The sequence below is a fragment of the Lactuca virosa genome, chromosome 9 (genome assembly GCF_052849685.1).
Source record: "Lactuca virosa cultivar CGN04683 chromosome 9, Lactuca_virosa_CGN04683_v6, whole genome shotgun sequence".
Lineage (NCBI taxonomy): Eukaryota > Viridiplantae > Streptophyta > Magnoliopsida > Asterales > Asteraceae > Lactuca > Lactuca virosa.
Window position 1 is genome coordinate 42,191,301 of NC_136434.1, and position 27,739 is coordinate 42,219,039.

Below are 27,739 nucleotides of genomic sequence, written 5' to 3' on the forward strand. Positions count from 1 at the left end.
AGCTCTCATAGCCAACGAACAGGTGTTATACACCTCCTAATAAACCACAAAAGATAAACCCTTAGTATACCTTCTAAAACTAGAAAATTGACCAAAAGTCAACCCATACCAAAAGTCAACGGTCAAGGCCAAATTCAACAGCCAACATAACTAACAGTTGATTCTCACGTCGTGATCATCCCATGGTCACGTCATGGATAAAAAAACTCATCCCCGATCCAAAACTTCTAGTTACGAACAACTCAGCCATGATCAAACCATTGCCACATCGTGATGGCCATGTCACCACGTCGTGACAGAATTTGTCTAAAACAACTAGGGAGTCTCATTGTCACGTCGTGACCTCCATATGGTCATATCGTGACTATTGAAATTTGGGACAACTTAATGTATTCAGCCCTTAATCCTTTAAGCCATCCATTCCAACTTTCTATAGGGCCTTCTTACGCCAAAAACAATCTAAAAATCAATGCTTTGTAGACATGCATGTCTAATGCATGTCTTGATCTCATATTAGGTCAAAATGTTGAAAAAATGGAATCACAATCACATGATTGTCTTCAAAACTTAGCCAAACTTCATATCCAACATACACAACCCTCAAGGGACCTCAAGGACCCATAAAGTTGCCAAGTTTATGGAACCCTTCCATCCAAACTACCACAACTAAAGAAAAGGGGACAATGAGCCTAAATCTAGAAGCATGCAATATAAAGTTTAGATCTTGAACACTTACAAGGGTCCAAAAATGGATCATATGAAAACTCCAAGCTTGCCAAGAGGTTATCTATACCACAAGGGCCTTCTTCTTTCTTCCAAACGCAGCAAAACACCAAGGGTAAGATCACAAATAGAGAAGAGGGTATTAGGGTTTGCTTCAAGGTTCTAGAGGGTGATGGAGGCTGGAAATGAATCATTAAATCTCAGGGTAGAGGTTTAAATATGGATGAAACCCTAAAAGATCATGAGCTTGGGCTGCAGCTATAGTCACGTCGTAACCATACCCTTGTCATGTTGTGAGAGCCATCCAAAAACGCGTTCTCATATCTAGTATGTCACGTCGTGACAGCCTTCTTGTCACGTAGTGACATATGGTTCTCCTCAAAAATCATACCTTTGACTCCTTAATTCCATACACTGATCCATTCTAGGAGACGGGTGTTACAACTCTATCCCGCTTAAATAAGATTTTTCCTCGAAATCATTCCTTACAACTTACTTTACTACATAAGCCGACTCTGTCTGAACTACCTGAATGCATAACAGTATTGAAAAATCATCTCACATAGACGGCCACCTTTCGATGCTGCTACTGAACTCGATCTTATCAGAAATCATGTTTCCTGATGAAAAACAACATCAACACGTCGCACTTAACCAACAAAGAGAAGGTCTAACTACTTTGCCCGAAATATGAAAACCTTATGCTATGCCCGACTTCCAGACATAAAGAACCATTCCAACCGCATGCATGATGACATCAATCCACAACCCGAGACGACAAAACCTCTAAGTCCATGTATCCTTTTATTGATAACTGGAAAACAAACTCCATGACCATTCACTGATGTCGGCGACTGTAACATCCCAAAATCACGATAAATTTTTCATTTTTTCATTAAAGTAAAATCATTGTTTCAATCAAAACCCAAGTCATAAAAACCAAGTATTAGGTATAATTATACCAAAATCAGAGTATCATAAAATCTCCAAAATATATCACTGAAGGATGTGTATGATTATGCCTTCGCCTTGACCCTATCCTCTGAAGTACCTGAAACCATAACAAGAAAACTATAAGTCAAAGCTTAGTGAGTTCCCCCAAAGTACTACATGTAACGCCCGCAGATTCGGGCTAGTTAATTTAGAAACAATGAGCGTCAAAAATGACTTTTTGATAGAAGATTATTTAGAATAAATAATCTTAACCAACTTATAGTGTATGTGAAAAAGGTTATGTACATATAAAAAAACACCGAAATTCGAGTTATAACGAAGAAGTTATGACCTGTCGAAGTTTTACGGCAAAACTGGCACGGCACTGGGAATCATAAAAAGTGAATTTTTGATAAACTACATTTTAGCCTTATATATCTAAATGAAAGTCGTAGTATATGTTAAACCGAGAGCGTGCATAAAAAGAACGTCAAAATCTGACTTCGTATGAGGAAGTTATGATTTTTCTAAGATTTCGCATAGCAGTATACAGCCCGAAATTCGAATATTAGATCGACCGATTTTTAGCCGACATAACCTAAACGAGAATCGAAGGTCTCATTAATAGTATCTCAACGGTAAAAAGACAGACGAAAACAGACGTTGGATGAAGAAGTTATGAATTTTTAACAGAATTTTTCTGTCTCGGCCTGTTAAAAATATAACTTTAAAAATAAAGTCAAAATTAGCCAACGGAGTCTAAACAAAAGTTGTAGAGTACAATCCTACCTACGTGTGGATATAAATAACGTCAAAAACGAAGCTCGTATGCAAAAGTTACGGATTTTAGTAGATAATTAGTTTGTAGAGTAACCAGCGAGTGATACGTGGCGCAATCTGAGCCGCACCTTCTTCCCCACGGCTTTGCATGAGATCGCGACACGTGGCACATTACACCCAGCGTAATTTTGAGTACGCTTAGCGTAACCCTTGAAAACCCATTACGCTCAGCGTAATTCTTGAGTACGCTCAACATAATTCTTGACTACGCTCAGCGTACTCAGCGCTGGCAGCCTATAAATAGAGGCGTTTTTCCTCATTTTCTTCACACCCTTTCTCAACTTCTCTCCCCAATACCCCCAAAGCCTCAAGTATTTTCTCTAGCCTTTCTTAGGAGTTAGTAGCGAGTCCCGGAGTGCCACAAGGCCCCAAGAAGAAGAGCTTTCGGCTCAGAAGTTCTGCCCGCGCAGAGCCCCGGTTCTTCGCTAAACACCCTTGTAAGTGAGTTATGCTTACCCTACTTTAAGTATAACTTATGTTTAAGTTCATTATCATTATTATGAACCTATAAACAAGATTTTTCAGTGATTCCAAGTCATTATACTGATTGATCTACTTACGGGGATGATGTATAGGCTGTGATTTAGTGAGATGTTTAAAGTGAGATTTCCAAACAGTATACTTCGTATACCAAATGGACCCTACCTCCGATATGATCCTACCTGGTTGTTCCTTACTTGATAGATCATGAAAGTAGACTTTGAGTTAATGATGAATCTAGACTAAGAATTAGTCGTAATAAAGATTAGACTAAAACTTAGCGATAATAATGCTAGGTTTCGTCGAATGAAAATAGAATTGTTAGAAGCAAAGCGCTGCCCGAGTTTGGAATCATCACTTTAACAAGTGAGTGCATAGTTACTTTCATCTTACACATAGATATGAAGTATTTAATACGTGCTATGTGTGCAAATTATATGTGTTCTTGATATCTATGCTGGATGAACAATTTTATACATGTTTTAATGATTTAAGTTGTATAAGTATGTTATATCTACAAATGTGTTGGGTGAAACATGGGTAGATGAATGATGGGAAATGAAAGATGATATAAGTAAACATTAGCAGCTATGGATTTAGTGCTTTACGGACGAGCATTGGCAGCTATGGATTTAGTGCCTAGTAAATAACGTCGGTAACTATGGACTTAGCACCTATTAGATAAACGTTGGTAGCTATGGACTTAGTGCCCGATAAATGAACTTTAGCAGCTATGGATTTAGTGCTTTATGAATGGACATTGGCAGCTATGGACTTAGTGTCTGTCATATAAACCCTGGAAGAAATAGACTTCGGAAGGAATGAATGCAGGATAGATGATACTTAGGGTAGACCCTTAAGAATAAAGAAGATAATGGGAATGGGTAATTGGGTTAATTGTTTGATGATTAAACATAATAATTATATTATTGTGGGTTGAAAACCCTATGTACTCACCAGGTTTCCCAACCTGGCCCACTCAAGTTTATTGTATCACGGGTATCGATATGAAGTTACATTACACTGAGAGATTAAGGATATGTAAATCACTAGTGTTAATGAATGTAAGTTCTGTTTATGTTTATGTTTCTATATTGACAATGACATCCCAAAGTTTTACATGAATAAAATACATTTCTTCGGAAATGCTTTGATAAAGTATTTATCATGTTTTTCTGGGAACAAATTCCACAACATTTTTCTTTAAAATGATACTCTGATTTTCAAAACAAAGCAAAAACAAATCGGTCTTTTTTGGCCGTGAAAATGGGGATGTCACACCACACACAACCAAACAGATAACAACATGCATATATGAGCCTTCAGCCTGCCTGGACCGCCTTGTAGGGCCCACGGCCTATCTGGACCGCTCTCCGGGCCTTTGGCCTGACTGGACCGCCTTGCAGGGCCCACGGTCTTTTCTGGCCGTGAAAATGAGAATAATATCATCCACATATAACAGCAAGTAAGCAATGTGGGGGCCCTGTCTGTAAATAAATAAAGAAGAATCACACTTGTTGTTAGTAAAACCAAGTCCCGAAATAAATACAGTAAATCGTTGAAACTATGCACGTGGTGCCTGTTTGAGACCATAAAGAGACCGTTGTGATAAGCAAACATGATGTGGTCTGGAGGGATTCCGAAAACCAGGAGGTTGATGCATATAAACCGTCTCCTGTAAGTGACCGTGAAGAAAAGCATTCTTTACATCCAACTGTCGAATAGGCCACTTATGAGTGACTACAATGCTAAGAACAGTAAGAATAGTGGTAGGTTTAACCACAGGACTAAAGGTCTCATCACAGTCAACACCGGGTCTCTGTCTTCGACCGTTAGCAACAAGACGCGCTTTATAGCGCGACAAAGAACCATCTGAATTAAGCTTCTTCTTAAAGAGCCAAATGCAATTAATAACACTAGCACCCCATGGACGTGGCACAAGAACCCACGTTTTATTTGTAATAAGAGCATAGTATTCCTCTTTCATTGATTTTAGCCATTTAGAATCTTGGAAAGCCTGCAAATAAGTGCGGGTCAATGGAGAGGAGGAATCAACGTGAAGATTTAAACGTTGGGGGCGGGGGTTGTTGGGATGCCACGTTTAGCACGGGTAAGCATCGGATGAGTGGAGACCACAGGAGTAGGAGAAGACTCCGGAGCAGCTAAGGACCGAGGAGGTGGCATTTGGCCTAGAGGGATCGGTAGCTACAGGAGAAGAAGCGACCGACGAGTCAAGGGAATTGGAAGAAAGCGACTCGAGAGGAGTCTGCGCCACTGGATTTGACTCGTCACGGGAAGTATTGGGTATAGAAGCATCTGACGAGGAGGATGAGGAGTCAAGGTCGAGAGATGGGAGAAGTGCATGCTCGAGAAACGAGTAGGAAGGAGCACTATCGAGGGTCATGGACCCAAAAGGAAACACAGTCTCGTCAAAAATCACATGTCTAGAAATGATAATTTGTTTTGTGTGAAGGTTGAGACACCAATATCATTTATGGTTTGAGGGATATCCAAGAAAAACACATGGAGTAGAACGTGGAGAAAGTTTGTGAGGAGCAACAATATTTGGAAAGCAAAGGCAACCGAAAACACGCAAATGATCATAAGTGGGTGTTTTGTTGAATAACTTTTGGAATGGAGTGTCATTTTGGATGGTAGTGGTTGGAAGGATATTAAGGAGATGTTCAGCCATATGAATAGCCTCAACCCAATATTCGGGAGGAAGACGAGCTTGAAGGAGAAGGGTGCGAACAATATTGTTTATGGTGCGCAAGATGCGTTTAGATTTACCATTTTGTTGAGATGTGTGAGGACAAGAAAAACGCATGTGAATTCCGTTTTGATCACAAAGTTGTTGGAATTGCGTGTTATGGTATTCACCACCATTGTCACATTGTATGGTTTTAATGTCGGTGTGAAATTGGTTAAGAATAATAGCACGAAAATGAACAAATTTAGAGTAGACATCAGCTTTGACCCGTAAAGGGTACACCCATACGTAATGCGAGTAATCATCCAAAAATATGACATAATATTTAATTCCACTAATACTAGTGACCGGGGAGGTCCAAACATCAGAATGAACAAGCTCAAATGGAGACATAGTAATGGAATTAGATGAACTAAAAGGTAATTTGAAATGTGTGCCCATTTGATAAGATGCACACAAGTTTGACAATTTATTATTGGAACATGAAATAAAATGACTATCAACTAATTTCTTGAAAACTTGAGGACCGGGATGACCGAGACGCTAATGCCAAATTTGAGGAGCAATGGAAGCAAATGTTTGAGGTTTGGGTGTAGTGAGAGGGTAGAGATCCTCGGTACTGTCACAACGCATGAGAGTCTATTTGGTTTTGAGGTCCTTCACAAAAAAAAAACAAAAGGATCAAATTCAATAGAAACTAAATTTTCACTAGTAAAGCGACGAACAGAAATAAGGTTTTTAATAATTTGAGGAGTAATAAGAATGTTTTTTAAAATGAGAGTGCGGTATGGGTTAGTATGCGGAAGAGTAGTGTGCCCCACTTTATTTACAGGAATTGAAGATCCATCTCCTACTAAAATAGAAGAACAAATTACTGAAATCATCCCTATGGTTTGGTTAAAACTACTAGTTTGGTCCCTAAGTTTTTTTTGCACTCGGACCGTCCCTAGGTTATGATTTTATTGCGTTTTTCGTCCTTCATAGAAATAAAAAGACTATATTGCCCTTTGTATTTTCTTTATTAATTTTTTCGTTTGTCATTTATAAATTATAAAAAAACTAATTAAACAATTTATAGATATGTGGGACCTAGTCTCCTCTCACTCCCACCACTACGAATGCCACTCGACACCACCAGTAGTCACCGGAGACCACCAACAACCACCGGGACTCATATCTAGAAAAATCGAATCCACCACCAACAACCTCTAGAAACCTGACCGCCACCACCACATGTGTCAATCTAACCACCGTTATTGACATCGAAAACCACTATCGAACACCGCCAACAGATCTAGATTTGGTTCTACTTCCGGTTAGCATCTGCCACCGTCACTGTTGTTGCAACGGAGAAAAGACCAGGGGGTTTCAAATTTGGATCTGGTACTCCCCACCAGTTTGGATCCCTCACTAGTCACCACCATTGTTGTTCTGGTCCAGAGAACAAGCAGATCAGAAGCATTTCATGGAAACGGTGGAGATGGCGTAGATATGCCTGAAGGAAATGTTTCTTGAAGTCAGTGGGTGAAGAAGACGTGGTAGATGGAAGAAGATGAGTTACAGAGGTTTAGGGCTGAAGACGGAAGGATATCTCGTTAATCAGCCCGTTTTCGTCTCGTCGCCCCCATCTCTTCTCGTCGCCCTCATCTGATCCATTGAGAGGTCTGACCATCGATTGCATCTGCTCCCTCCTCGCTCCTCCCTCTGCACCATCGTTCCTCTCGTTTCCCTACGCCGGTGACCTCACCCATCTACGTTGCCATCCACCGGAGCTAACACTACCGCAACCAACCCCCACACACCCTTTTCCATTTTTTTCTTTCCTTACAGTTTCACGTCTCTATATACTCTTTATGAAATCGATTTCTTCTATCAGTATATGGATTCTCTTTCTTGATAAATGGATTCCAAAAGAGTTGTAGGTTTTGGTTATGATCAGAAAGAACGATGGTGATGATCGGAAAGAAGAGGTGGTCGGAGATTGTGTCCGGCGATTGGAGTGGTTCATCTTCATGTATGGTGGGTGAGGGTGGGAATGATGGTGATGATCGGAAAGAAGAGGTGGTCGGAGATGGTGTCCGGCGATTGGAGGTCGTCGGCAATGGTTGTCGGTGATGAAAGAAGTGGGTGGGGGCAAAAATATGGTGGGGTTAACTGGTTATGGTGCTGGGGGGGGGGATTTGTAAAGTGGGCCTAATTATTGTTTTTATTATTAATAAACATACAATCAATAATGTGGAAAAGTTGCCTCCAAAATTAGCAAGTGGCAAATAGTTCAAGGGTTATTTTAGTAACTTATCATTTACTATTCATAGTTTGACTATGAATAGTAATATATATGTGAATGAAAGAATGGACGGTCAACTCTTTTGTTAGGCCTATTCAAAATTTGACTATGAATAGTATATGTGAAATTGAATAATTTGAAGGCGCAGATATAATTAATAGGCGCCTACAATTGGACGCCTACAATTTGGACGGCATTTTATTTTACAATTGGTATTCTCTTTGGCTATAAATAGCCTGAGCCAGAGAAGTTTCACAACAACCAAAAAAATCATCCAAGTATATATAAAAAAGCATTACATATATACTGATACACCACCGTGTATTTTAGCTCTCCCACTCTATTTTGTAATATCTTTCATAATCCCTGTAAACACTTCAAATTATAGTGAATTGTTTCTCGGCTTTCTCCGCCCGTGGTTTTTTTCCCGATTTGGGTTTCCACGTAAATTCCTGTGTCTCTATTCTATTTATTTTATTCGTATTACGTTGTGATTATTACGCTTTGATAATTTTTTATCCCATTCCGCATTGAGCTAATATTATTTAAGTCAATTTGGATCCGTCGTATTTTACAACAATTGGTATCAGAGCATCCAGGTTGTGATATTAGCTCGTTGGGATCATTTTATCAAGTAATTAATCATGTCTTCGGTAAAATACGATATTCCACTACTGGATCGTAACACCCGATTTCCATTGTGGCAAGTAAAGATGAGAGACATTCTCATTCAGATGGATTTACACAAGGCGCTCTTGGGTTTCAATATGATGCCCGATACATGGACCGAAGAAGAAAAGGAGATGAAAGATTTGAAGGCTTTATCCCAGATTCGTTTGCACTTATCAAACGATGTTTTGCAAGATGTTCTAAAAGAAACGTCAGCGGCTTCTTTATGGCTAAAGTTGGAACAACTGTTGATGACCAAGAGCTTACCAAACAAGTTGCATTTGAAGCAACGGTTGTTCAATCTCAAGATGATTGAAGGAGGCTCTTTAACTGAACATATATCCACATTTAAAGAGTTAGTAAATAACTTAGAGAATATGGATGTTCAGTATGAAGATGAAGACTTGGCTCTATTCTTACTATCGTCGTTGCCAGAATCCTATAGCCATATTCGTGATACTATTATCTATAGCCGTGACACTCTAGTTTTAGATGAAGTCTATACAGCTTTGGATTCCAAAGAGAAGATGAAGCATATTACTGGTGGTGGTTCAAGTGATGCTAAAGCCGAAGGTTTGAATGCCAGAGGAAGAACAACAGAGAGAAGTAGAACTTCTCAATCTTCCAACAGAACCAGATCCAAGTCAAAAGGCAAACGAAAGTTTTGCAACTATTGTCACAAGAAGGGACATGTGCTTGAAGAATGCTTCAAGTTGAAGAATAAAGAAAAAGAGAAGACGGCAGCAAATGGCAAACAAGCTAGCACTTCGGGTGAAGCCGATGTAGCTGAGGTCGAAGGTATTGGAGAACTTTTGACAGTTTATTCAGATAAACTGGATTCCACTGGTGATTGGATACTCGACTCTGGTTGTACTTTTCATATGTGTCACAACAAAAGTTGGTTTTACACATTTGAAAAGGTTAACCAGGGCTATGTGTTGATGGGTAACAATACTACATGTCCAGTTCTTGGACATGGTTCAGTCATGATCCGTATGTTTGACGGAGTTATTCGAACCATGGGGGATGTTAGATATGTTCCTGACCTCAGAAGAAACTTGTTATCTCTCAGTTCCTTTGACAAAAAGGGATACGAGTTTGCTGGTAAAGGTGGAGTTCTCAGGGTATTCAAATACGGTTCCGACAAACTGAGAGCCGAACGAAAAACCTCAGATCTTTACTTTCTTGACGGGCAAACAATTTCGAGTGATGCTGCTGTTGTGTCAAAGTCTTTTTCTGATCCAGATCAGTCCCGTCTTTGGCACCTTCGCCTCGGCCATATGAGCTTTCAAGGCATGTCAGAATTGAGTCGAAGAGGTTTACTTGGTCAACAAAAGATTGTTGATTTGGATTTCTATGAAGACTGTGTATATGGCAAGGCAAAACGAGTAAGGTTTGCAAGTGGTATCCATACAACGAAAGGACCACTTGATTATGTTCACTCGGATTTGTGGGGACCGGCTCGAGTTGCTTCAAAAGGTGGAGCTATTTATATGCTCACTATTATTGATGATTTCTCCAAGAAGGTGTGGTCTTTCTTCTTAAAAAATAAAGGAGACGTTTTCTCTACTTTCAGAAATTGGAAAGTTCAGGTTGAAAAGCAATCAGGTCTGGTGGTAAAGTATCTTCGTACGGATAATGGACTTGAGTTTTGCTCAGAAGAATTTAATGTCTATTGTCAAAAGGAAGGCATTACTCGACATCACACAGTAGTCCATTCACCTCAACAAAATGGTGTAGCTGAAAGAATGAATCGCACCATTATGGAGAAGGTCCGGTGTATGCTTTCTAATTCCAAATTGCCAAAGTCTTTTTGGGCGGAGGCTGCTTCGACTGCTTGCTATGTTATCAACCGATCACCGTCACGAGCAATCGAGAAGAAAACTCCGTTTGAATTATGGTCCGGTAAACCTGTAAATTATTCAGATTTAAAACCATTCGGATGTCCAGCGTATGCACGAGTTGACAATGGGAAGCTAGAACCAAGAGCAATCAAATGCGTTTTTCTTGGGTACAATCAAGGTGTAAAGGGTTACAAGTTATGGAGCTTTGATTTGAAGAAAATTATCATCTCAAGAGATGTTACTTTTGATGATTCTGCTATAATTCAACCAGTTGCTGACTCTTCTAAAAGAACAGATGCATCAGATGTATCATCCGAAGCAAATAAAGAGAATGCTCAAATGGAGGTGGAGCTTCCTACTTCACCTACCACTAATCAGAGTACAAATCAGCATCAAGATTCTTCTTCGTCGGATGAGCATGTTGTTGGTGAAGATTCAACACCTTCACAACCACAAGCTACTACTCCAAGCATTGCAAGAGATAGACCGAGAAGACAGATTATTCCTCCGAAGAGGTATGCTGAATCTGATTTGGTTGCCTATGCTTTTATTGTTGCTGATAATATTGAGTCTGCAACGGAGCCTGCAAATTATGACGAGGCTATCAAATCTGAAGACTCAAATGATTGGATGCTCGCTATGCAAAATGAGATGGAATCTTTGCAGCGAAACAGTACTTGGAATTTAGTTCCTATTCCGAAAGGGAAGAGACCAGTTAAATGCAAGTGGGTCTACAAGCTCAAGGAACCTGTCAATCCAAATGATAAACCAATATACAAAGCTCGGTTAGTAGCTAAAGGCTACAGTCAGATTCCTGGTATTGATTACACTGACATTTATTCCCCAGTTGTCAAACATACTTCCATTCGTGTGTTGTTGGGGTTGGTTGCTTCTAACGATTTTGAGTTAGAACAACTTGATGTCACTACAGCTTTCCTAAATGGTGAGCTTGAGGAAGAGATTTTTATGCAACAACCTGAAGGTTTTGTAGTTCCTGGAAAGGAGAACTACGTATGCAAGTTGAACAAATCTCTTTATGGCCTCAAGCAGTCTCCTAGACAATGGTACAAGAGGTTCGATTCTTTCATGACCAGTCACAAATTCAGCAGGTGCACCTATAATAGCTGCGTTTATTTTAAGAAAGGTGACAATGGTTCAAAGATCTACTTACTCTTGTACGTGGATGACATGTTGATTGCAGCGAAAGATATGAAGGAGATTCAGAAGTTAAAAGACCAGTTGAAAGCTGAATTTGAAATGAAGGACTTAGGAGCTGCCAAAAAGATTTTAGGTATGGAAATTATTCGTGACAGGAAGTCTAGGATCTTGCATCTTTCTCAGAAAAGTTATATTGAGAAAGTCCTAAGACGCTTCAGTATGCACGAAGCAAAGTCTGTCAACACACCTTTTGCAGCTCATTTCAAGCTATCATCCGCTTTGAGTCCTACTAATGAGACTGATATGGCTTACATGGCACGTGTTCCATACTCTAGTGCTGTTGGATCTTTGATGTATGCTATGATCTGCACGCGCCCTGATTTGGCTTATGCTGTTAGCATGGTTAGTAGATACATGGCGAACCCGAGGAAAGAACACTGGAAAGCAGTACAGTGGATTTTTCGTTATTTACGCGGTACGTCTTCTATGTGTTTACGTTTTGGTAAATCTAACACTGGGGTGTTCGGATATGTTGATTCAGATTATGGCAAAGATTTGGATAAACGAAGATCAATTACAGGGTATGTGTTTACTCTAAATGGTTGTGTTGTTAGTTGGAAAGCCCAGTTACAGTCCACAGTTGCCCTGTCTTCTACCGAGGCAGAGTACATGGCGATTACAGAAGCAGTTAAGGAAGATATCTGGTTGAAGGGGTTATTTGGAGAACTCGATGATAGAATAAAGGTGACCACAGTTTTCTGTGACAACCAGAGTGCTATCTTCTTGAGTAAAGATCAAATGTTTCATGACCGAACAAAGCATATTGATATTCGTTATCATTTTGTGCGGGATATCATTGAAAAAGGTGATTGTGTTGTGGACAAGATTCATACAAATTATAATCCCGTTGATATGTTCACCAAAAGTCTTCGTATAGCCAAGTTCAAATTATGTTTGGACATGGTGGGTATTTCTGATCGCAGTTGAGCCTGAAGGCTCGTGGTGGAGGAAGTATTATTTATTTTTCGGAAACAATTTTTTCTCTATATAAAATTTGCAGGTTCTTATGGAAGTTTTAGAGTTTGATGAGCTATAGGTTTTGACTAATCGTAAAGCATGACTTGCTTAATTTTGATGTCAAGGTGGAGATTGTGGAAAAGTTGCCTCTAAAATTAGCAAGTGGCAAATAGTTCAGGGGTTATTTCAGTAACTTATCATTTACTATTCATAGTTTGACTATGAATAGTAATATATATGTGAATGAAAGAATGGACGGTGAACTCTTTTGTTAGGCGCATTCAAAATTTGACTATGAATAGTATATGTGAAATTGAATAATTTGAAGGCGCAGATATAATTAATAGGCGCCTACAATTGGACGCCTACAATTTGGACGGCATTTTATTTTGCAATTGGTATTCTCTTTGGCTATAAATAGCCTGAGCCAGAGAAGTTTCACAACAACCAAAAAAATCATCCAAGTATATATAAAAAAGCATTACATATATACTGATACACCACCGTGTATTTTAGCTCTCCTACTCTATTTTGTAATCTCTTTCATAATCCCTGTAAACACTTCAAATTATAGTGAATTGTTTCTCGGCTTTCTCCGCCCGTGGTTTTTTTCCCGATTTGGGTTTCCACGTAAATTCTTGTGTCTCTATTCTATTTATTTTATTCGTATTACGTTGTGATTATTACGCTTTGATAATTTTTGATCCCATTCCGCATTGAGCTAATATTATTTAAGTCAATTTGGATCCGTCGTATTTTACAACAAATAATAATAATAAGGGAAAATATATTAGAAAGGGCAAAAGAGTCTTTTCACCTTGGTCAGGGACGAAGAACGCAGCAAACTAAAATGGTAGGGATCGTCCGAGTGCAAAAAAAATTAGGGCCAAACACGTAATTTTCGTAAAACCACAGGGACGATTTCAGTAATTTGTTCAAAATAGAATTAGAAAACTTCACAAATAGAAGAGAGAATACATGCATTGGAATGGAGATGTGAGGTGGCCCCGATTCCTGCCACCTCGATTGTTGCCACGCAAAGAATTAGCCCCACGAGATGAGTGTTGGAACGTACCATCATTTGCCAAAACTTGTGGGGAGGAAGAATGATCAGTGTGAGGGGCCATGTGGTTCTTGGTTTGATCGTGCATGAGTTCTTGTTCCTCCACGGCTAGCATAGAACGGGCTTTCATGAAGGAAGGAAAGGTTCAGTATGGCGAATGGTGATGGCAATGTATGAGAACTTGGAGGACAAACCACTGAGAAGATGAGACACCAAATTTAGATCACTAACCGGGGCTCCAAGGTTCTCAAGTTGATCATCAATTTTCTTGATACGAGCACAGTAAGTGGAAACTGAGGAATCCCAGATGGCTATGTTGCGAAGTTCAGTCTCCAATTGATGTGCCTGGGATTCCTTGTTCTCACGAAAAAGAGTTTCCAGACTATTCCATAAACCATACGCAATCATCTTTTTCTTTAGCACCATTTGAAGAAGAGATGTAGATAAAGTACTGTAGATCCATGATTTCACGATGGAGTCATGGCGAGCCCAATCAGAAGAAGCTGCTGTTTTGTCCTTTAGAGGTTGCAGATGTTGATCGAGACCAGACCCAATACAATGGGTTTCAAATAATTCTTGCCAGAGGTCAAAATTCATTTGATCGAGATCCAAGACCAAAGGAACAACATGCTTAATTTTGATTGAAGGGGAAGGTTTTTCAGAAGGTGTGGGATCATCAATGCCCATCGGGAAAAGACAGAAAAAAAAAAGAGCGGGAAGGAGATGATGATGACGGCTAGCTAGGGTTTTTGGAGACCTAGTCTATTGATACCATGCAAGACAATTATTTTCCCATTCCATAAAGTATAAATACAATACAAGTATCAAAAGGGCCGATTACATGATGGGCTATACAATAGAAACTGGGCTACACTAGGTAAATACAACATGATAATATAAAATACATATAATATACATAGTCTAACAGGATTTGGTTCGGAAACTCAACCGGAATTTTTACGGTTAAATCGGTTAGGGAAATTATCGATTCAACCCTTTATGCTCCTGAACCATGTGCTTTTAAGTGGAATAGATGGCTGCCATTTAAAATTTAATTGTTTCATATGGAGACTCCCTCTTAAATAGAATTCTCGTTACTCGTAATCTTGCTCAAAGAGGTGTTGTTTTCCTTCCATTTTAGTCTATTTTGTAAGGTGATAGTGAATCTTCTTTTCCCGCTTGTAATATGTGACATCTTTGTACTTTGATAGCTTCTTGGTAGTTTGTTTTGTTTGTAATTGTATCTCCCGAGTCCCGCCATTCTATAAAAAACAAAAAAAAAAATGTAAAAGGCCTTTGTTTCTTTGGCAACACGACACATACGTACACACATTACGACAATTGGAAAACTCTGTGGCTTATTGTCCTCTCCTCTGCTGGTGATGGTTGCTAATTTGGGAGGGAATATAATATATCTTTCGGTATATAATTAGTGGGGTCTTTAAAGTATTATATTTAAATATTTTAAATTCATTATTTATGACAGTATGATGACACTAATTTAAAAACTCTATCAATAGTGACGAATTTTGCTTAACTAATTTAAAAACTATGTCTAAGTGTATAAGATTTGATATTCGTGTGGTGTGCGTTTATTGTAATTTGTAAGACAACCTGTAGTGAGGCCATATCTTTATCCGATTGAACTTAATAGAATGGTAGGGTTAAGTTAATTTGGAATGTGTACCCAATGATCCAAATGGTTAAAAGTTGGGAAGTGATTCTTCCACGACTTTTTTTTATCCCTCCACATATTTTTATAGTAAAACGATCCAAATGGTTAAAATAGAAATCTTCTATTGTCATAATGTGTGTACTTTAAAGATAAATTTTTTGAGTATGCATTTCTCTAGAAATCTTCTATTAGAGAGATGCATACTCAAAAAATAGATTAATGTTAAGAATCTCATGTTTGTTAACAGAATGAATCATTTTTAGAGATGCTTGTTAAGATAAATACAGAGAGTCACAGGGAACTAATATAATCAAACACATACATAGGGAATCATACACTCTGAAGAGATTATCAACTGTGAACATTATTGTTAGAACTAACTGAATAGATATTAGACATTTGCACAGGAAAAGAATTGGAGATCGCAGGCTTGGAGCAACGAAGAAGGAAGAAGGAACGACATCTTTTGGAAACATGGGATATTTTTCTCTCTTTAATTTCTTCAAATTTAAATAAGGGCATAATTGTCCTTTTACTATAAAAATCTGTGGACAATGTTAACAACATAAACGAAATGAACCATATTTTAGTAACAAACAGCCTTTTCTAAATAAGAAACAATTTTTCATCCAACAAATAAGTCAAATATTATGTAAGAGATAAGTGAGTTAGACGACTAAAGTAACCATTCATAGCGGATTAAATTTAGAGATAACAACAAAAGTGATAATCATGAATGACCAAGTTTTTATGTTTAGAAAAATGATATCATTGTTCGAAATGGTAATTTCTCACTGACTTTATGTCGTATTAAAAATATTTCTTCTGATAAAAAATACATTTCAGAAATATTTCTTCCGATAAAAAATACATTTCAGACTTATCAATCTGGACTTTGGATTTTGAACATCAAAATAAAAAATAATTAAATAAATAATTGTTCTGGAATTTTAATAGCAAGTCTAAACTCTAATAAACAATTCCAAAATTGTGAGAAATCTTCGTTAGTTTTTTAAATCTATCAAAAAGAAGTTATAAAAAAATAAAATTAAATAAAATAATAATAATAATAATAATAATAATAAAACAATGAAAAGATGACATTTGATTATTGAAAATTTGGATATTTCCAAATAAGTCTAGAGACATGAATAGAAAGACTTTAAAAAGTGTTTAGTGAAAATGAGGGGGAAAAAACATTATATAGTATTATGTCTTATCCCGGACTCAGAAATCATTTCGGTATTAATTTAAAAAAAAAATTATACTAAACAAAAGAGTGATATTTTTGTTAATACCCCTTAAACTTATAATGGATACAGGGGTTTGGGTGACATGATACTTATTTGTCCATTTCTTGAATAGATAATGTATAAATTTGATTATAAAAATATACTAATATAATAAATAACCTACTTTTGGAATATATATACTTTTTTTAAAAATGGAATGCATTAAGAAAAAATTTGGATAACCTTTAACTCGTTTGACATGTTTTTCTTTTACCTACAGTTTTCAATAATACCCATTTAATCCATTATAAATAAAATATAACATGTATCATTAAAGGGGTGCCATTATCCTGATACTTACAAAAAAGAAGTTTAAAAAAATTAAAGTCTACATCATACTCCACAATCCACATAAGAAGTTAAAAAAATTTATATCCCAAAAAATCACCATTCACCAACCCTTGTCATATTCTCTTGTCAAATTCTTACACTAACTTTGGTTGTATACAACTATACTAGTAGTGACATATCTAGATTTCTCAAACAGGTTATATACTATTATTATGATTTTTGAAAACGCAATATATCAAAAAGATTTTTGAAAACGCAATATATCAAAAAGATTATTAAGTTATGGCACATGTGAATAATACACTTTCTATTCCCACTGAACAACAACACATGGTCCACAAAAAGTTTTGAGAGCTTTTTCTGCAAGAATCTAAACAGAAACCCAATATTCCGCTATACCAAATACCAGAAACAAAAGCTAAAGTTATATATCAAAGTCACTTGTAACAGGTTTTCTTTTCTTCTTTTGTTTCTTTTAACCAAAGTAGCTTTCTCCACATGTATTTACAATCCACAATTCCACAAAGCATAAAGTTTGCACACAGAATTAATGCCATCAACTTTCTTTTGTGAAAACCAATTGTCATTGGATTCTATTTAGTTCGGTCTTTTTTTGTTTTTTCAAGCTTTAAAGATACTTCATATAGATAGTTCAGTAAAACTTATCCATATACTAACCTTTAAATAACCATTTTCGAATGCTTTATGTTGTATTTTATAAAGTAAAACTCATACCTTGTTCTTGTCTTCTTGATATCATGAAGCACGAACTGTTGACAAAATTCAGCTTTATATGGTGTAAAGTTCTTTAGCCTAGATTTGATACCATATCGTTCTTGAGTCAAATTCAAAAATTAGAGCACAAGAAATTAAGAAAAGTCAAAATTGGGATAATCTGGTTCTGAAATGAAATGAAATGAACTTAAAAGTACATAAACTGCAGAAATCTACATATCAAGAAAATTAAAACCAGTGTTTGTTTAGCAAAAATCCAGAAACTGTTTGGACAAGGCATTGGTTCCTTTTTCCTGATCAAACAGAAGAAGAAATTGTAGGCTTCATGGATGCTTCTTCTAAGTTCACTTACCAGAATACTTGAATCAAAATTATTTACAATATAGGTATGTCTGGATGTTTGGAACTTGAGTTTTGAATCTCGAAGCTCTTGAATCGAATTCTACAATCTGGACATACCATTTTGTTCCTCCAATATCCAAGTTCTACTTCTCCTCCTTGTCATTCTGCCGAAAACTGAACTTGAAAGACTACGACTTCTGTTCATTGATGATCCATTAGAGTCAGAAGAATTTGAAGACGATCTCAATCTTCCAAAAAACGAAAACATGTTGCGGAAAACGCTACCCATTCCACCCTGTCCTCTCGCCCTATACCTTCTTGATTCCCACATAATTCTCCTTGGTGAACCGGAATTGTCACTAAACCCACCGTCAGCTTCGGTGTACACAACCGGAAGCTCTCTCTCGCCACTGCCGGTTCTTCTGCTGCCGGTGAACCTGCCGACTGCAAATCCCCCACCAGGTAATCTCCATATCGTCAATCCAACTGCCGCTGATTCTTCCTCGATTGGCTCCGAACGTTCTATTGACTCCGTTGTATCTGTTGGCAGTTCATGGCGGCAGACGGGACAGGAGTTTCGCATAGAGAGCCATGGGAGGATGCAATCGGGGTGGTAAATGTGCTTACAAGGCATCTCACGAGCTGCGGCACCCAGAGCAAACGCTTCTATGCAAATTGCACAGTTCGATTCGGTGCTGACGTGTAAACTTGATACCTCGATCGTTGGCATCGATTCCACCGCAGCTTTTGACGCCGGTGGCTGTTCTGAACGACTTAATCCGTTTATATCGATCTGTGATAACTGTTCAAGCAATCGATCAAATCCTGACCCCATCAGAAACTCCGACATCATCGCCGGCAACGGTTGTAGGCCGGCACCTGCTCCATCGTCATAATACAACTCAAAACCTCTCTCTCCCCCTCCGGAATTCTCGTCCACACCGCTAGCCGAAACGTCAGCGACACTGCGAAGAACGATGACCGGATTGAAAGGAGACCAGTCGCCGTTGTTACGTCGACCACGACGCCGGAGCCTCAGATCTGACCGATCGCTGCTCCGTAGCATGTACATCGCAGCGGCTGGAAGACGTCGCCGCGGCGGCGCGTTGGGCTCCACAACTTCAATGAATCCTCCCTCGCAGTGAGGACACACAACCGTGTCCTCTTCCGCTACTCTGACAAAGCGTGTGCATCGATAACACCAATACGACGCCGTTGGCATGTTGTTTACAAATAAATTATACTAGGATCAGCTCCTTCACCCCTAGGTTTCAACTAGGTCAATAAGATCCGGCGAGTCGGTGAGAAAAATATAGTGGCCGGAAACAATATTCCGGTATCGGAAGCTTGCACACACAGACGATGGTGCGGTGTACTGATTTTATGAAAACGAGGTAAATTTGCTTTTTATATACACAGAATATGATTTAACGGCGTTCTCTATTCCATGGTAGGTACTCAATACTTCTAACTTTTTTTAAACTATATATCTATCAATAAAACTAAGTTTTTAATAAGTTTATACTTTATATCCTGTTATTATTTTTTAAATATTTTAGAATTTAGAGGATAAGCTATTTAATTTTTTTGGTCTACATCGACGGTTCATTGACGGCACTGTGGAATGCATGTTGACTTGATGATAGCTGGATGTTTTAGGAGGAGGGCCGTTTTAGGTTGGTCCCGAAATAGAAGAACGAGAGGGGATGGAATTAATTAATTATGTTCTTTATCTTTGTCCCTAATAAATATTTCAATCTTCTATTTCCAATTATCTTCTAAAGATTAGAGTAACTTAGCATAAAAATAAAAAAATAATAAAGTTTTCAGAAGACAGAAAATTTGATGCAAATTTACAAGAAGACACCAATATACTAATTGGTGTAATAAATACTCCGTAAAATTTTATTAAAATACACCAAATTTGATGCAAATTTTTATATATTACATTATAAAATATATGTTGTCTATTATATTATAGTTAAAATTTGTCAATAACTATCTGCACTTTTTTCTTAGTGATCATCAAAACTTGTTCATAAACAAAAACAAAAATATATTTTTAAAAATATCATTGTTACCAATAATAACGATTGTAGCTGCTTTTGCTACTTATATAACATATAAAGTCATTGAGTATACTCACCACATAACCACACCAAAAGTGTCGTTCGCCTCAGCGTCATATCATTACCACAATTGGAAGCCCGCAATGATTTGATGTTCAACAGAAAAAACTACTCTCATCTAAGCGGCGGATGATATATAGTTAACTTCGTTCCACCGGACAAAAAAAAGTTCTACTCTAAATTATGTATGTTGGCATTGTTGTTGCATTTTCCCCTTTGTTACTTGTTTGTTGTAATGCATGCTCCTTGTACTCTATTTTTGTTCGAACTTCTTGTTAGAGTCTCAATGAATCCACCATACAATAATTGTTTAAGACATCAAGTTATACACTTGTTCGGCTTTGAAGGAAGGTGGCGTTTAACTTTTCATTTCGATGGTTTCATGCCCGTAATCACTCCTCCTCACCTCGTTTCCCATAATAAAAAATTTTAATTAAAAAAAAGAACTTTTTTTTTTGGAAAGGGAACTTCCCTAACGAGGGTTTCCGGGCCAGCTTTCGCGCACCGACTAATCCCCCGCTGCAAACATGAGGTTTTGCCTCATGCCCTGGAGTCACTGCAGGCAAACCTCCATGGCCACAAGGGCTGAGTGGTGTCAGGATTTGAACATGGGTCAATAGATTACCCACCATATCTTTCACATGCCTTACCAAGTCACCACAACCCAAGCGGTTAAAAAAAAAAGAACTTCATAATACTCTCCTGTCGTTTCTTGCTTAATCTTTGCCATGTTTTAGGTTTCTTGATTTTTATCGTTTCATGATTTTGCTTCTCAGCTTATATCTTTGACTATATTAAAAAAAAATCAAAATCGTTTTCTCTTAGACTCGAAATTCTTGTCTTCTTAATCATCAAGCTTGGAAATTATACATGGGTTAAATTCTCCAGCTTCATTGATGCAAATCAAACACTTCTTTTTCTGTCCGACAAGTGTTCGATAAAATGTCTAAATGAGTTTTTCAAGTGGTGCAGCCATTTTAGGACTCAAGAAGATGTAGAGTCTCTTCCTGGTGTTGTTTTTCATTGTGCACTCCAACCTTTTGTTGGAGTGTCACATTTTACTTTGGATTTCTGCTTCTCATTTCGAGTTTTCCCTTGAGGCGTTAATAAGATTTGTTTGTGTGATTATGGCGTCTTCTCATACATATGCGAGCGTACCTTGGTCGTGTCAAGAGTTTGCACCTCCCTACAGATAAGCGTAGAGTTGTGTTGTGTGAGACTATTTCTTTGGTGGTTTGGGTTTATACTCGACAGTAGAGGTGTCACCTCCCCATTTTCACGGCCAGAAAAGACCAATTTTGTTTATGTTTTATAAAAATCAGAGTGTCTCTTTTAATAAAAATGTTGTGGAATTCGTTCCCAAAAAAAACATGGTAAATACGTTATCAAAGCATTTCCGAAGAAACGTATTTTTTTATTCATTTTAAAACATTTGGGATGTCATCGTCAATACAGAAACATAAGCATAAACAGAACTTACAATCATTTACACTAGTGATCTACATCTCTTTAATCTCTCAGTGTAATGTGACTTCATATCAACACATGTGATATAAATAAACTGAGTGGTCAGGTTGGGAAACCTGGTGAGTACATAGGGTTTTCAACCCACAATAATATAATTATTATATTTAATCATCAAACAATTAACCAAATTACTCATCATCATTATCTTCTTTACTCTTAAGGATTTACCCTGAGAATTAGCTATTCCTCGTTCATTCTTTCCTAAGGAATAGGCATGAAATCCATCGTTTCCAGGGTTTACTCAACAGGCACTAAATCCATATTTGCCATGGTTTGCTCATCATGCACTAAATCCATAGCTGTCAGGGTTATCTCGTTTATCGACAGTATCGTTTCCGAGAATCCACTCGCAATACATGTCAATGGGTTTTTATCTTGTTTATTGACAGTATCGTTTCTGAGAATCCACTCGCAATACATGTCAATGGGTTTTTAGAGTACAGCTGGTGAATACACAGTTCAAATAACACCTACATGTTGCGAGTCTGCTAGTGTTCCACTGGACTGTCTAGATTAGTCTGTAGTTGTCATCCATACTCTGCTAGATGACGGGGCCAACACTTGGGTAAAAGGCTTATCTCATGGTTCACCTCTCACCCTTATCTCATGGTTTATATCACCTCTCATCATTTTATTTTTTGTCACACAGCAACTATTTCATCTACTCATGTTTTACCCAACACATTTTATAGATATAAAATACATATACAGTTTAAATCATTTAAAACATGTATAAAAATCTTTCACCCAGCATAGACGGCAAGTATACAGACAATATGCACACATAGCATGTAATTTATATTAAATACATCATATCTATGTGTAAGATGAAAGTAACTATGCACTCACTTGTTAAGGTGGTGATTCCGAACTTGGACAGCACTTCGTTACTCTTAAAACAATTTCCTTCGACAAAACCTAGTATCATTACCACTAAGGTTTAGTCTAATATTTACTGAGACTAATTAATAGTCTAGCCATTATTATTATTATATAAGCGTTAAGCAACACTCTTATATAACTCGTAATAATAGCCCAAATAATTATTTTAAGGTCCTAATAATGTTACTATAATTAATTACAAGATATATTAAAAATAGCGTAGGCGTAGCTCACTTACAACGGGTTTTCTCGAAAACCGGGCTTCGCTTGGAGAAACGTTTCTGAACCGAAAGACCCTTTTTCTCGGGGCTCCGGGAGCCTCGGGGATTTCTTCGGGTGCTAGGGGGTTTACCTAGGCTTAGGGGGGGTTAGGGGGTAGTGAGAGAAAGTAGAGAGAGAAAGTTGTGGTGGAATGAGTGAAGAAGCCGGCTGCCTTCGCAAGATATTTATAGGAGTTGATCTTCGGACTACGCTGGGTGTAGCCCTCTGTTATTGGTGGGATGTCAAGTCCACCAAGCAAATTACACCCTTTGTTTGCAAATAAAACGTAATATAATGGTAAAAGGGGTATCGATCCTCGGGGAAATGGTTGTATTCAATCACCAATGCAATCCAATAGAACTAGTGAAAATAAACTAACTAACTACAATTAAACTAAAAAAGGGGGGGGGTTATGATTGCTTGAAAACTAAAAGACTTGAATAACTAAAAACTTACAATTAAGCAAGATAGTGAGATGCTCAAATGTTGGGAACAATTGGTTAACCAAGGCAATTCAACACAATGAACATTTGTGTGCTTATCATTAGGATCCAACATGAAGCTTATCATTCATCCCAAATTGGTTATAGCAATCATGAAGCATGATATGCCAAGATTCCTCTTAGGTAGTATGGAGGTTGGGGAAGCCCACAACACACCTTCTTAATGAAGATCAAGGGTTTAATTGAAGCAATTGGACCCAAGAAGTTAATTAGCCTTAAGAAAGAAGGAATCCCCAATTCCTAGAGGATGTCAATTCTTACACATCCATAAAGGAGCTATGATTCATAGACTAGAGATGATTTTTACCATCATAAAGTCCTTGTTCTAAGTTAATTCAATGATTCAATGCAAAATCAAAAAAATAAACTAACAATAGCTCATTCAAGTACCAAGCTCATGATCAAAGCATTAAACAAGCATAAGAAATATGATCTAGAACCATAAACATAAGATAATTGATAATCTAGCATGAATCCTTCAAAAACCCACAAACATTCAAAGGTTTTAACCAAAGTTAACCAATATAAAGAGTTTAGCCACTCATGGCAATAGAACAACAATCACAAAAGTCTAATTGCATAAAGAAACTACCAAAAATCTTGGAAAGATGAAGAGAAATGAGTCTTGAGCTTCAAAAATCGCCTCCTCCAGGTCTCCAACCGAAGTTATGGCTGCTAGATCTGATCCCCCAAGGTAATGGCAAGCCAAATGACCAAAACGCCCAAATTGGGCAGTTGCGCGGGTACCCGCGCGACGAAAATTCCACCCGCGCAAATGTTGCTGTAATACTATTGGTCCTTCATTCCACCACTCCACCCTTCCACTACCAAAGATTCCTTTGGTCCCCTCCATATCCATGAGATTCAAATCAGCCAATCATCTTTTAGCTTCAAATGTGGATGCTCCAAACCCAAATTAATTATCCATGATCCATCTTCACAAGTCCAAAAATATCCAAGTCTTCAATTCTTTAAGGCCCAAGTCTTCTTTTATCGATCCGCCAAGCCCAATAGCGCCTCGAGAGCCCACAAGTCCGTCTTCGCTCTAATCCATAATCGTAATAAGCTCTAAACCCCTGCAAAATACCTCATGCAATATAAAAAGCACCCGGTACGATCCATACTAAAGAAAATAAATAAATTACAATGCAATAATGATAAAAATATCTAAAAATCTAAAATAAACTAATAAAAATAAGGAAATAAATAAGCTATCAGTTATGAGGGGCGTAACTTTGATAGGAACGACAGGTGGCGAGACCTCGGTGGGGCGACGTGGATGATGCTAGACCGATGAAGGGTAGAACGCTAGGCATGTGAGGCTCGTACGCGGGGCGTCCGAAGTTTATGTTGGGCATCCGAAGTGCGACGTGTCATCATCCGAAGTGAGCACCGTGATCAGCAAGCGACGGCGTAGATCATGTCACGTCATCAGTCTCGCATAAGTTTCGCAATTTGCATACTCGACTTCTAAAATTCGTAACTTTCACATACGAGCTCCGTTCTTGACGTTCTTTATATCCACGCGTAGGTGGGATCGTACTCTACAACTTTCGTTTAGACTCCGTCGGCTAATTTTGACTTTATTTATAAAAGTTATATTTTTAACAAGCCGGGACAGGATTGGTCCGTTAAAAATTCATAACTTCTTCATCCGACGTCCGTTTTCGTCTGTCTTTTTATCGTTACGCTACTATTAACGAAATATTCGATTCTCGTTTAGTTTGTGTCGGCTAAAAACCGCTCGATCTAATATTCGAACTTCGAGTTGTACACTGCTAAGCCGAAACTTCGAAAAATCATAACTTCCTCATACGAAGTCAGATTTGGGCGTTCTTTTTATGGACGCTCTCGGATGAACGTATTCTACGACTTTCGTTTAGATCGCTAAAGGTAAAAGTCGCTCTATTGTAACATCCGGATTCCCAGGTATCTTATTTTAAGTATTTATCTTGAGTTTTAGGGAGGGACTCGGCGAGTAGGCGCTCAGACTCGCCGAGTAGGATCGCGCATTTCTTGTCTGATTTAATGAAGGACTCGACGAGTCGATGCGTGGACTCGGCGAGTCCGCGCTGTAAATTGAAACCCTAATTCTCGGGGTCTGTGCCCTATTTAAAGGCCTTTATAGCCTCCATTGCGGCCACTTCACCCCTGAGAAACCCTAGAGAGCAGAGAGAAAGCTTGTAGTGCAAGAGGAGGGCTAATTCATCATTCTAAGTGTAATTTTGCAAGAAAGAAGGAAGGAGGACAAACAAGGAAGATTGAGGAGCTCAGATCTATCACCCATTTGATCAGAAGAGGCTGCTAGAGGTACTAATATGTGCTCAATCTCGTGTATTTGGTGATCTACTTGAATCTAGGGTTTTCTTATGCCTTCTTTGGCTTGGATTCGAAGTATGTGAGGTCCCAAGGTGGAGTTCTTCTTAGATCTGGACCTTAAGAGGTCCAGAGAGTCCTATCTATCTTGCTTTTTGCTATTCCATTAGAGATATGACCCTAGGTTGCCATTCTAGAGGTTATTTCACCCAAAGAAGCTTTATGGACATTGCATGAGTGTAAAGGTCGGACCTTTACGTGATTATAGTGGTTGGGAAGGCCAGATCTATAGGTTAGAGAAGTAGATCTGACCTCAGAAGGTCATTTCAGTGTTGCCATGGATGCAACTCGCCGAGTCCATAATGGGACTCGACGAGTCGAGTCGGGGTTGCCCCGCGATTCGTGACAGGTGTAACCCGTCGAGTGGGACGATGACTCGACGAGCCAAGAGAGGCTAGAAGGATTCAGAGAACCCGCATGGACTCGCCGAGTCGCCCATGTGCACTCGACGAGTCGGTCAAGGTTTGACCATTGACTTTCGTTGACCTTAGGGTTATGGTCAAGACTGATTCAAGAGAGTTCAGGGAAGGGTAGAATGGCCTTCTACCCTATCTGTAGAGATGAGGCTATGAGAGAATATTGATCGGGAATGTTATTTGAATAATAGGAGGAGGCTAGGTCGGGACGTTGAGCACGAGAGTTTATCCGACTTCATTGAGGTGAGTCTTCTCACTATACTGTACCTGGAAGGGTATCTATGTGTGACCGGAAGGTCTTGTATGCTATGAGATGTATGTGCTATATGCGGTTATGTGATATGTATGTGCTATGTATGTTATATATGGTAAGGACCGGAAGGTCAAGATGATGTGGACCGGAAGGTCAAGATGATATGGACCGAAAGGTCAAGAGGTTACGGACCGGAAGGTCTACCGGGATTCGGGACGGAAGTCCCCTGAGACACATGGATCGGAAGATCCTACAGAGTTATGGCCTGGAAAGGCGTATGTGTTGCATGTGGTATTTTGGGGAACTCACTAAGCATTTATGCTTACAGTTGTTGTGTTATATGTTTCAAGTACTAGCGAGGATCGCAGGAAGGCGCCGGCATGATCAGTACACACTCATAGATATTATGTTTTGAGATTCTGGAAATTGTTTGTTATGATGACATTGGATACAGTTTGTTGATATGGTTTCTGATGATTGAAAATATGATTTAAAAATGAAAAATTGTTTTGAAAATTTACGTCGTTACATCTATCGTAAATTAACTATTTACGCTTCCCGGTGTTGTGTCGGTTCCGTCGCGAAACTTCGACGGGTCATAACTTTTTCGTTATAACTCGGATTTCGGCGTTCTTTATATGTACGGAACCTTTGAGACATATTGTACAACTTGGTTAAGATTATTTATTCTAAATAATCTTTTGTCGAAAAGTCGTTTTCGACCCCTATTATCTCTAAATTGACTAGCCCGGATCTACGGGCGTTACAAGAGGCTACCTCATATACTTTTGTTGCCTCAAGGGCTCAATATTAGGTATTGCAATACCACATCTTATGGGATAGCGGCATATATGGTATGGATTCTGATTATGTTTGTGCATTAGCTTCTCTTTGTAACAAGCTTCCGAACATTGACCTTAGCAGTTTTACTACTAAGGACACTGCCTCCGCTAAATCCCAGAGTACACTGGCGAGTGTCTTTTTTAGTAAAATTGTCCAAGATATGGAAGTGCATTTCATCATGACGGCTCGACAGAAAGCAGTTTTCTAGTGTTTACGTGCACCACATGCTCAAGATTTTCTTCTAGCTATCCCTAGATGGGCTTGGCCAACATATGTCTCCTGTGGAGTATCATACCATCCTCAAATATCGACTCATGATTCCAATATTCCCAACTGACGAGATATGTCTGGTGTGGCGCAAGGCATGTTTGGACTCTTTTGGAGAGCATGTAGTTCATTGCAAAGAACTCCCGGGTTTCAAATACAGGCACGATATGGTTAGGGATGTTTTGGTCGACATATTTAAGTGTGTCGGGGTTTTTTACCAAGA

General features: G+C 38.5%; 1 protein-coding gene and 1 pseudogene across 1 annotated transcript; both read right to left on the minus strand.

Annotated features, from left to right (window-relative positions):
• Positions 1-13,850: 13,850 nt before the first annotated feature.
• On the minus strand, positions 13,851-14,411 carry LOC145139170 (uncharacterized). The gene has a single exon (XM_079073091.1). The coding sequence runs from the start codon at positions 14,409-14,411 to the stop codon at positions 13,851-13,853; it is 561 nt and encodes a 186-aa protein (XP_078929217.1).
• Positions 14,412-17,867: 3,456 nt separating this feature from the next.
• Positions 17,868-19,528, minus strand: LOC145138689 (E3 ubiquitin-protein ligase RDUF2 pseudogene; annotated as a pseudogene).
• Between the last annotated feature and the right edge of the window lie 8,211 nt (positions 19,529-27,739).